At 43.5% G+C, this 12,330-nt stretch overlaps 1 protein-coding gene across 8 annotated transcripts in view; it reads left to right on the top strand.

The window, feature by feature from the left end:
- Positions 1-12,330, top strand: part of PIAS2 (protein inhibitor of activated STAT 2) — a 50,593-nt gene continuing 38,263 nt past the window's right edge. For 2 of the 8 annotated variants that reach the window (XM_075066838.1, XM_032798459.2), the window contains exon 1: positions 1-190. Coding sequence is in view for 4 of the 8 variants with exons in the window: in XM_032798453.2 (XP_032654344.1) it covers positions 10,311-10,433 (123 nt within the window). In the remaining 4 variants the exon portion in view is untranslated. Of the gene's footprint in view, positions 191-5,235; positions 5,338-10,277; positions 10,434-12,330 lie in introns of those variants that run through there. The other 6 variants (XM_075066839.1, XM_032798454.2, XM_032798453.2 and 3 more) reach the window with 5 other exon arrangements.

Here is a 12,330-nt window from a genome sequence, read left to right as displayed (position 1 = left end):
GGCTACTTCACAGCAAGGCACAGTGTCTGCTCCACAGATAGCTGTCTCCTCATCTTGCTCTGTGCCTTTAATTACAAAACAAGAGAGGACAGAAGGAGGAAGTGTGGGAGATGCTCCTGGGGCAGGGGCCTCCAAGAGGCTGAGGAGAAGGAGGAGGTGGAGAAAGCTGCCAAGAAAAGTCACAGTTGAGGTAAGCATGTTTAAAGCTTAGATGAGGGGTTGGATGGGGGGCTGAAGTCCTAGTAGGCTGCTGGGGGTGGCAAAGGCTCAGGGTGGCTGAATACCTGGGGATGATGGCTAGGGAATGCCTTTGTATGTGGGGACACTGAAAGGCTGGGGCTTGTTTGTATGCACAAGGGGTAGGTTGAAATTCTTTGGGGATGCTGAAGGGCTGATGCACCAGGAACGGGGAGAACCCCCAGAAGTAGAAAATTGAAAGACAGCCCTGGGGTAGGAAGAGAATGGGGCAAGACCTTGAGTGCAAGAAAGAATGTGACAGGGTGGGTTCCCCAGGAAGGTGGGGAGCAGGAAATGAGAAGGGGGGGGAGGGAAAAGGAGAGACTAGGAGGGGGACCCTGGAGACCCTGAAGAACACTTGTGAAAAGAAGAGAGTGGGATCTGGGGAGGAAAAGAACATTGCAGGAGGTGGTAAGTGGGGAAGTCTGTGAAAAGAGGGAATAGAAAGGGCTGGGGAGGAAGAGTGGAGAACAGAGGTGAGAGGGAGGAAGGGTTGAAAGGAAGAGTTAACAAGTGGGAAATGAAGCCAAAAGAAAAGTGGGAGACAGCAGACTGGAAAGAAAGGTAGACTAATTTTATTTGTTATTGTCTTATAACATGTTAGATGTCAAAATATTCCAAAAACAGTCTGCTTGCTTATATAGCTCACCTGAATTGGGAAATGTGATTCTAAAGGTTGCTGGGTCGATAGATGTGGCTGTGAATTGGAAGAGGATAGAGAAGCCTGGCGTTCCTCTGTGTGAGGGAGAAAATATCCTGCTTTGGTGTCTTGTATATCTCCGATTCTGTCTTGAATATGTTTGTTTCCATATGCAGTTGAAGGGAAAAATATGAGGTGCATTGCAGGGGATGGGAGGTTCTAACATAAAAATGGCCATACTCGGTGAGGTCAGTTGTCCATCTATCCCAATATGCTGCACTCTGACAGTAACCAGTGTCCGATGCTTCAGAGAGACTGAACAGAACAGGGCAATTATCAAGTGATCCTTCCCCTCTCATCCAGTCCCAGCTTCTGGCAGTGTGGGGTTTAGGGACACCCAGAGCATGGGATTGCATCCCTGACTATTTTGGCTAATAGTCACTGATAGACCTAACCTCCACGAATAAGGTCTGGTTTGGTTGGTTGGGCTGCATGATGTGTGTGTAATGGTCTAACTGAACCTAACTTTTTGCACTAGCAACTTATTCTAGTACAGAATTTCAGATGCTACATGGGTTTATTTCATTCACTATCTTGAATTTTTGAGTCAGATTATGGTAGGTTGTGCAGAAGGGATGGGACAAGGGCACCAGGAGCCTTCCTTCCCCAACTCTTTCCCCGAGGCTAGCCACAATGGGCTCGTCTTTGCTTAAATAAATAAATTACTAAATCAGGCTGTGTTATGACAATCTTGAAGAGTTGTGGCAACTAACATTGTTAAACATGAGTTTAGAGTCAGTAGACAGGGCAAGTTATCCCTAATCATGGTTAAACCTTGATGGAACCATGAGGTCTATTTGCAACCAGCTGATGTGATGCTAAACACAAAGGTCCCTGTCTGAACTGACTGCAAATTTGTGTTTAATACTGAATTAATGTGACTCCTCAAGGTTATAACATGAAGCAATCTTCTAGAGTTGTTGATACCAATGTGACTAGAAAGTATAAATGCTGTATATGGCATAGCACTACCAGCCTCCCCAAAAGATCGAGGGCGGTGCAATGTTTGCAGTCTTCAATGGTCAGCAGAGCTGATTGGACTTGAATGGGGATTTGCATGTTGTCCTCTGTCCCAGGGCAGTGGAATTCTCGCTTCAGTATGCACTTCCCCAGAAGAGTTAGCCAGAATTCTTCCTGACCGCACTAGTTGCAGCATGGCCTGCTGCACAGGCTCTAGTTAACTCATATAGTCTAGAGCCCTTTGTTTTTAAATGTTTTTTAAATACATTTTGTATATTTGTTACAAGCTTAAAATTAAAGTGCCCCTTCTTGCTGACTGCAGGAAACTCTGGAATTTCAAAACCTTCTGGGTCAGGAAGCCTATATCTTTCCCTTTTTAATGCCCCTCTATGTCTTCTCGGTCTCGCTACTTGAGCCGGTCTGGTTGCTTGCCTGTTTATTGGCTCCATTCTTGCCTTTTAATAAATCAGTTTGATATAACAGCAACATTGCCAACAAAACTGAATATTGTGACTAGGCAATTACTGTAACTAGATAATTGTCTCTGGCTGCTTTTGAAAATGTGTATTTCAGTTGCACCTCAGTGTTTTACTGTAAATGTCTCAGCATTTCCTTTGCAGCAGGAGATCCATTATTCTGTTTCAAAGTTTACTGCCGGTGACATTTTTTTCTTCATTTTTTTTATTAATAAAATGTATCTCTATCACTTCTGTTGTGATGAGACTTATCTGATAGTGAATGGATAAAACTGAGAGCAATGAAATTTATGGGATAATAATTCCAATATATATAGATGTTGCACTTTAACATGTTTGGACTTATGATAGCTATGCTACCTTCCCTCACATAAATAAAATAACATCACTTCATATAAACAAAAATTCAATAGTTGGAGCACACACTTCTGTCCAAAAGAATAATAAATACTGGACAGGGGTTCAGGAGATCTGGATTCTAATATTGGCTCTGCCACAGACTTCCTCTTTGATGTTGGGCAAGTTACTTAATTTCTTTGCTTCCATTGCCCTTCTGTAAAATAGGCTAGTACGTCAATAGATACTACAGTGCTGGAGAGGTCATAGGTAAGACTAGAAATAAAGCCTTAAATAAAATATGGATAAATGCATTCTGCACGCATATGTTGTAAGACTTGTTAGAAATTAAGGGTTTCTTTGGTAAATGTTTGACAGTTGTGGTGGCTGAAATCCTCTATCCACAGAACAGGTACAGTGTTAGTGCAAGCTTCCTTATATGTGCTACCACTTCCTTTCATATGTCTTAGTCCAGATCTGGAAGGATGGTTTGTGGGGTGAGGCGGTAGTTTTGTTTTTTAATAACTCCACAGACAATAGTGCCAAATAGCTCCTAGTCTTCTGGCTTTTGGGATCTGGGTGCTTATTCACTAAGAACTGAATTCACCAAATGGACAACCAACACTTTTCAGTCATTATTTATCTGGACTAGATTTGAACTAGAGCTAGTTCAAGACTAGCTACTTAAGATTTTTGTTGTGCTTATCTTTCCATCTTGTCAAACAAGATTTATAAGTCTTGTGCATTCTGTGATTTTTCTACTTCAGTTGTAAGCTTTCTGGGGCAAAGACATCTTTTAAAATATGTTCTATGAACAAATGGCCCTGATCCATGACTGGGGCCCGTAGGCACTGCTGCAGTACAAATACATAACGATTTTGAGGAAGACTCCATTGTGAATTAGTTAAAAAGCATTTTTAAAGTATTTCCCTATTACCATATAGTGGTAGATTACTCTTTTGAAAACGACTATCTTGTATATTTCTAAAACTCCTTTTATTGTGGTATGAGATACAATATACAACACTTGTAAAGGTTTATGGGGCTTTACAAACATATGGTGATGTTCCCTGACCAGTCCAAGACAAGAGAATGGACAGTAGCTCAGAAGAGGAAAGGTTTGAAGATGAGGGATTGGTAGAAGTGGTGGATTTTATAGGAAGATATTCCAGGCATAGAGGGCAATTTATGGTGTGACATGGTAGATTTTAGATTGTAAATGGTTTATGGCAGGGACTCCCTCTTGTTATATGTCCACATAGCACCTAGAATACTTTGGGTGCCATATACAATCAAGAATAGTTATATTTGGAGGTTGTGTTGTGATGATATTCTGGGAGAGTGGGACAGTAAGTGATCCTGTCAGATGGTGGTGTGAAGGGAAGCCGAGAGTTGAACTAGACTGCAACTCTGTAGTGGGGGTCACGGGGGGCCAGGCCATGATGCTGTATAAAGGCCACATAATATGGAGGGACAGTGCCTAGTGAAGAAGATGTGATGCTGTGTGGAAGCCTCATTGCAGGGGGCTGCCAAGAAGAGGAGGGGAAGATGAGAAGGTGATGCTGTAAGGAGGTCTCATGGGGGTGGGGGAGGACAACAGTGACAGTTGTTTGGGACAGTTATAGTGATGTCTATGAGGTGGCCTTATTGCAGGGGGGACAGTGCCAGGTGAGGAGGCTATGTAGTGGGGGATGTAGCAATTTTGAAGAGAGGGTGTGTGTGGTAAAGAGGATGCTGGCAGGTGGGCAGGGGATGTAGTAGGGGCAAGACATGGTGATGTAGAGGGCAGGGTATGTAGCAATGGGGGAGGATGCCAGGTGGGCTGTAGGGAGGATATGTTGTAGGGAGAACTGTGCTGGGGGGTGGGAGGGCAGTGTAGTGGGGAACACAGGCTGTGGGGAATATGACCCTGTCAGGTCAGGGAGAGATGAGGGACATTGTGATCCTGTGGGGACGGTATGTGGCAGGGGGAGGAGGGGAACTGTGATGCCATGGGTAGGAGATGCTGTCAGGTACTGGGTGAAATGGGTGATACAGTGATGCTGTGGGGAGGGGACGCTGTTAGGCATGGGGGTGCTGTGTGGGAGGGGATGCTGTCAGGGAGCATGAGGGGGCAGGGGGATGCTATTGGGTGTGGGGAGGACATGGGGTGCTGTGGGCTATAGGGGTGCTGTCAGGTGGGATGTGAGGGGGCAGGCAGATGCTGTGGGGAAGGGTGATGCTCTTGGGTGGGAAAGCTGTGGGGCGGGGGTGCTGCCGGGTGCAGGGTATGGGGGTGCTGTGGGGGAGGGGATGCTTGTCAAGTGGAGTGTGGGGGGCAGGTGGATGCTGTGGGGTATAGGGGTGCTGTCGGGTGGAGCGTGAGGGGGCAGGCGGATGCTGTGGGGGAGCGGATGCCGTGTCCCCACAGCCTCGGCACGGAACCATCGCTTCTCCCCGCACCTGAGGAGCCCGAGACCGAGCGCTCCCCTCCCCTTCTCGTGCCGCCCCCGTGCGCAGCGGGGCCGGATGGGCTGCGGAGCCCGCCCCGTCACGTGGGGGGCGCACAGAGGGTGCAGGATGGTGGCGGCTGTGGTGGCGCCCGGCGGCGGCAGCGGGTAGAAAATGGCGGATTTCGAGGCGCTGAGGGTGAGGGAAAAAATCCATCTCTAGCGACCCCCACACCCCTGCCATTGCCAGCCAGTGCGGCCGCCCCGCCCACAGCTCTGGCGGGTCCCCTGAGCCGGGGCCGGTCACTGATACAGGGTCTGACCCCCCCCCCTTCTCACCTGCTCCCTCGGGCCTTTTGGGGGTCCCCACCTCATCTCCCGGTCCCCACCAGGGTTTTGCCCCTACCCGTCCTTCCAGCCCCGCAGGGTTTTCACCCACTAGCCCGGATTCCACCCCCCGGTCTCCTTCCCAATCTGCCGCCTCAGGGTGTGCCCCCCCCCCCCCGCGTGCTGCCACGCTGCTGAGGGCCCAGGTTGCCTTGATGATTCTCAAACGGAGATGGGGGGAGGGGCAGGGGCAAAATGGAGATGCCCTACTGCTGCTCCCCAGATCTGGAGCTTTCTGTGATTGCATGCCCGGCGCTGATCTCGCTAATTATTATTTATCAGAGTTAGATGGGGGCTGGGGAGAACCGCCTCCCCCATATTTCAATGTGAATGTGGCTTTTTTTTAAATCTTTGAGTAGGATAAACTAATAGTAGTATTAAAATAGCCAGTTTTTTGGGGAGGGGGGCAGGGGGAGAAGGAGTTGCCAGTAATTCTAACCAGAAAACAATCAAAATGATTTTTAAAAGGGAGGACACTTAAGGTCTCTTTTAAATGTCTCTTGAAGTTAGAGATGAATGCAGGCCTCAAATTAAGGTGCTTTGTGCACACACACTGTCATTCATTAGCACATCTCAGTGACCTTGTAATCCTCACCTGTATGTTTTTTGACTTAAAGAAAAATGCTTTCTATTGTCTTACTTTTTTTTAGAGGTGGAGGAGTGGAAAACTTGCAAATCCTGGTTTCCATTTTCATGTTGAGATTGTTTTCCGACATCTTGAAATCATCCTTATACATCCAGTTTACACTAGTATAGAAAATTTATGCCTACTAAGTGAGATGACTTGCAGTTGAGATATGAAAGGAGACAATTCTGCAGTCATGTATGGCACCTTTTTTCTCTGTTTTACAGAAATGTGTATCATTTTGTATTAATTGTGGGAGAGGGGGACTCAAACTGATCTTTAAAATCAAATTTAAGAAAGGTTAAATTTGCTGTCAAAATACATTAATTGAACGCAAATTTGGGAACAATATGCACAAATGCAAGGGCTATGGAAATTGGTATTTTTTTGTGGCAGAACTATTCCATCTACTCTTGCACTTGATGCCTTTTTACACAGTTCCATTGAACTCTTGTAAACACTTCCAACATAAAGCACATTTCTTCCTTTGAAATATCTGTTAACAATCTAATAAAAGAGCTGACTACTTCTGCTTTTTTAAAAATATAAACATCTTTTTAATTTCCTTAAAACATCTGCAAACATCATTTTTGGTACACTGCTACCTCGATATAACACCACCCGATAGAACGTGGTAAAGCAGTGCGGTGGGGTGGGGGCAGGACTGCGCACTCTGGTGGATCAAAGCAAGTTCAATATAACACGGTTTCACCGATAACGCGGTAAGATTTTTTGGCTCCCAAGGACAGCGTTGTATCGAGGTAGAGGTGTGTATGACATTTTCCTTCATATTCTTATTTATAGTAAGTGGAGCCCAAGTCTGCAAGAATGCCATGTTTGCAGTGGGAGTTTTATGTGTAGGAGGTTTGCAAAACAGCTCTTAAACTTTGTCTGTGGTTGGGATTTCTGCTGTCACCAATTAACATGAACCCCAGGGCTAGCACCAGTGGGAGCCCTGTGTAGAGAAGGCTCTAGTAGCCAGGCCACTTTTCACCAGGCTTAACTAACATGGGAAACACTGGCAGTTGCCAGAGCTTTGCCTATGTTAGGGCTTCCGCCAGTGCTAACACTGACTAATTTGTTGGAACCATAGCTCTGGTGGGGGAATTTTTTCACAAAGAAATCCTAATCCAGATAGGATCTGAGGGAAGAGCAGAGTTTGGTCTTCCTGAATATGAGCTTTCTTTCTGAATTGATTTAGAAAGACTTTATTTTTGTTTTGTGTTTTTGTTTTGTTTTGGCTTTTTTGGGTTTGCTTGTTTGGCATTCAAGCCCCCTTCCCATGTCATACTATCGATTGTCTTGTCTCTCTACAAACTTTATACCAGGAAACTTCAGTCTTCTGTTTTAGCCCACCTGCAGTTAGCAATAGAAAGGAGGATATAGCAAAATGGGTGTTGTCTCAAGGGAGGTATAAGATAAAAAGTTCCATAAAGTTCATTCCATCTAGCCCCTAATTACTTTGAGTGAATCGGAAATATACATCTGAAATGTCAGATGTGAAGGTGGACATCCTGAATTTCTTCACTAGATGATGTAGGTTTTGACACAGCTTAAATTACTGTCTGTAAGGGACTCTTCCTTGTCCATACTTGTATAGATGGAAACTTCTGTAAATTTCCCCCCTCTACAATTTGATTGTTGGTAGTGCTGCTTTATCTTCCCCGCTATTTTCTGTCTCCTCATAAGACCAAATAACAGGAAGTAAGTTATATGTGGTCTTTAAGCATCTTACTACTGTGCAGGCACATAGCTAAAGTAGCTTGAACTGTAAGCCCTTAGAGGCAGGGTGGTGATTTGTATGGTGCGCTAATAAACCATACACATCTATGTAGATTGTCCCTTGCCATGGCTGACAGAGGGCTGTATGATCCAAGAAAACTTTATATTATTGCTAATGTGGTGAATTAAATGATCCAGTACAGCAGTGGTTTTCAAACTGGGATATGCATACTCCTTAGGGGTACGTAAAATTTCGTCGAGGCATGTGAGAGAAATCCTGTACTGGCAGCCAATGCATCATGTTATCCCTTACAGACCTTCCCCCACCCCCCACACCCCATTTTCATAGGTATGTTATGACCCTTCCTCCAATGAGGGTACACAGTAGACTGCATTATTTGGAAAGGAGTATACAGCTTAAAAAGTTTGGAAACCACTGCAGTAGAGAATATGGGCTGGATCACATTCATTGTAAATTATAGGAGCCTCCAACTTTCATGATGAGGGTAGGATTTGATGAGGAAAACTATGCTTTCCCTTATCCTCGTACCCAGTTTATATTCCTGCCTCAGTTACTGGTTTAGATAATGGGGATTTTTTTTTTTCTAGCAGTGTATCTTATCATAGTGTCTCACAGTCCTCAGTGTAGATATTTTCAGAATACTTCCACTGAGGAAAATGTTATCTCCATTTTACAGATAGGACAGTGAGGCACAAAGAGACTCAGGCACAGATTTTTAAAAAGTATTTCAGCATTGCAAGACCCAAGTACCATTGACTTCAGTGAAACTTAGGCTCCTAAGTTACATAGGCCTTGCATTGCTGAGCGAGTAATATCCATATTTTTAGAGGCATTTAGGTCTTAATGACTTGCCCAACGTCACACACACAGTTTGCAGTGGGGTAGGGACCTGGGTCTCTTGAGTTCCAGGCTAGTGCCTAACCCCTGGATTACCCTTTCTTTGTAAAAGTTGTCAGGTAATGCTAGATAGTGACTGTTAGTCCAAAGTGATGGCTCTGATGTTTCCATTTCTATTTATTTTACCTGTAAACTGGGGTGTCAGTCTCTGGACTAGAGAAGCCAGATCACAATCTTGATATCTGATACCTGGGAAGGTGGTGGTTTAGGATCTCTTTTTGTGATCCTATGTGGCTGCTGGAGAGAGTGCAGTGCATGTCTAACCTTTAAGGCCTTTACTCCCATTGATAAATCACAATTTAAAAGACTGAGCATGATGCTCACCTGTTTGGATTAGTGGATCTGAATTACAGAAATTCAGTTTACAGGTATGAAGTTTCTTTTTGACAGCCACTCCGGCATGCCCCACAGTCAAGGAGGAGAATGGCTTCTTCTCAAACCACGAGAACCTCCAGAAATTTCTTCCCTAAATTAGTGTTTTGTGGATTAATCTAAAATATTGTCCGTTTCAGAGTGGTAGCCATGTTAGTCTGTATCAGCAAAAACAACCGAGGAGTCCTTGTGGCACCTTAGACTAACAGATTTATTTGGGCATAAGCTTTTATGGGCTAGAACCCACTTCATCAGATGCATGGCAGAGTTTCTTGCTGCACTGATGCTGAGCAGCTGTTCACCTCAATATGCAGTCTCTACCTGTCTTGTGAAGAGACATTAGGGCAGTTTGGAAAGCTCAATTTTTATTAGTAAGCTCGCTGGAAGTTTAGAAGCAGCAGATCAGGCTTCAAGCTTGACTCTAGTTTTTTTGGTGTTTTAGGCCAGCAGAGTATGGGGAAGTTGTAGAGTCAATATGCTCAGCTTTCTGGGGTGAAGGAGCATTTTTATGTTGTTTTATGACTGTAGTATTAACATACTGTGTGGGGAGCCACGACCAAAGAGTTGGAGGCAGGAAGCTTTTCACTGTGGTTAAAGAAGAGCAGGAGATCTTGTAGGAGCCGCCATATTCCCAATTTTTTTGGAGTGGTGTCCCGGATTGTCATGGTACTCTATTTAGTTTGCAGAATTGCCTGCTTTTTATTACACTTTATATAAATGCACCAAAGACTATTGCATTAAAATATAAGCTTTTGTTGTCTCTTGTAAAAATGGTCATCTTTCCCAAGCAAAATAATGCTCTGAATGTAGTTTCAAGAAAGTCTCTTGAGAGAAGTTGTCATCAAAAACATCCAGAGTAAGCCTTACCTCTCACAGGCCTTAACATTCTGGAAAGATAAGATGAATTCTGAATAAGATGGTTTAACTGTATAATATGATGGTGTTTCTTTTAAATGCATTTTAGCACTCTGAGGAACTTAAAGGTTTAGGTTGAAAGAAGTACAATTTTGTGATTATCTCTTAATATTTTGTGTCTTGCAAGACTTCCGTCTGTGTGGACAATAGAAAAGTTTTAGGTGAACAGGAATATACATGTTCATTCCTTTTACATTAGGAAACAAATTAAGTATGACATTGGGAACCTGTCATGCCATTTGGAAGGAAAGAAGAATGTGCCAGCAGAAAGAAATTCAAGTGGATCCACATTTCTATACCTAAAAAGAAGTTTGAATCCACACCAGGTTTCATTAGGGCTTATAAACAATGGAAAGTAAGTAGCATCTAATTTTAATAACTGCATCTACTTTCAGACTGGGTAATACTTGCTGACACACATCTAATCAATGAACAGAGCAAGAGACTAATAAAATCCTAGTCAAAAAACACAGTGGCTGAGAGGAGTGCATGCAAGTTTGGAAGTCTCAAAGTTCTGAGTTTTAAACTTCAGTTGCACAACAGAATCCTTGTGCAGCCATAGATAAGAAACTTAACTTTTCTGCATCCGTCCCCATGCTTTGTAAAATGGGGAGACTAGTTGCCTACTTTACTAGGGTATTGTGAGGATTAGTTAGTATTTGTACAATGTTTACATCATGTAAAATGCTATGTGTCCTTAGTATTAAGAAATAGAGTAAGAAAATGGTTATGGGATGTGCAGGTGTATAAAACATTTTGTATATCTACAGTATACTGTACTATTGCCATACTGTGTAACATTAGTTGTTCAGGTATAAAATTAAAACCACTGCGCTTAACACATTTAATTTTATCCAGTATAATAATGGATTTTAAAGCATGAGTTCTCAGTTGCTAGCCAGGAAGGAAACAGCATATTATAAAGTGGATGAATTTTGTTTATCTTGTCATGCCCCATTGTGCACATCTTTTAGTTTTTGTCATGTATTACTTGCATCAGGGGCTCTGGGTTTATGATTTCTAACCCAAAGCCAATGTGTAATTCTTGATAAAACTTGAGTGGTGGAATGCAGCTGTGACTACACAGTGAACAATTGTCTATAACTATATGCTGTAGGAACTCCACCAGAGAGGTCCTTTGGGGCCATCTGCCTGTCCCAAGTCAGGGTAAAGGAGGAGGGTTGGGCATGGGGCTAGCAACTCCACCCTGTAAAAAATCAACCTGCTACAGAAATGCCAACAATAGAGGCAACAGAGACTTTTATCCTGGAAAAAGAAGGGTCTTCAACTCGAAGATGCATGACGCTGCACGGTGAATGCCGTGAGGAAGCCACTAAGCCGATTACCCTTCTTGCAACCAGGAGGATTACCATAGGCACATGGAACGTGCAAAAAAATGGGCTATACCTGGAACCAGCTAGAGCGAATGGCCCAGGATAGAGGACTCTGGAGATCTGTTGTTGTCGGCCCATACCCCGATTAGGGTGACGGGCATGAGTGATAAGCTGTAGAGATCTTGACATTGTTTAGAACATTCTATTCACTATGTTTAATAAAAAATAACTGATTGTAGCTGTAAGGTAATCTGTAACATTTGGGACTTCATTCTGCAGTCCCTGCACACACATCCCACAGATTTTGAACAGAGATTTTGTGTTACAGGTTTGGTACCTTAAATATTAAATAAGGGTGATGGGGGGAGATGAATTGTAATACTCTCTAGAGTTTTAAGATCCAGTAATTTACGCACGCAATATTTAAAGAATGCTAACTCAGAAAAAAGTGAGATCATCCATTTCATAGAATTTAAAAAAACGATGGGTTGCTCCTTAATACCTGAGTGGTGGCCAAGTTTTCAGAGACTTATGTACAGCCAACACAAACATGCAGTTATGGTTTACAATACTATGCACTGGGATGCATGCAGCTTCGAAAACCTACTGCTTAATTTATACATTTCCTCGTTAGCTATAAATTGTATTGTTCTTCTTGCCCTCCCTTTTAGGGTCTGATAATCAGATGGTGTAAACAAGCATACCTCCATTTATTTCAGTGCACATACTTATTTTCGAGTTAATCTTGCTAACATTTTTGTTACATAAGTGTAGAGCAGAGAACTGGAATCAGGAGGCCTGGTTCTGTTCATGAGTCTGTCACAGTGTTGGTGAGCCACCTTGGCCAAATCACGTAAACTCTCATTGCTAGGGCCCTTCCAAATTCCTGGCTGTGAAACATGTCAGACCATGAAATCT

Source organism: Chelonoidis abingdonii, chromosome 6 (assembly GCF_003597395.2).
Source record: "Chelonoidis abingdonii isolate Lonesome George chromosome 6, CheloAbing_2.0, whole genome shotgun sequence".
Classification (NCBI taxonomy): Eukaryota; Metazoa; Chordata; order Testudines; family Testudinidae; genus Chelonoidis; species Chelonoidis abingdonii.
The sequence above is the reverse complement of the archived record's forward strand: the minus strand, read 5'-3'. Positions and strand labels throughout refer to the sequence as shown.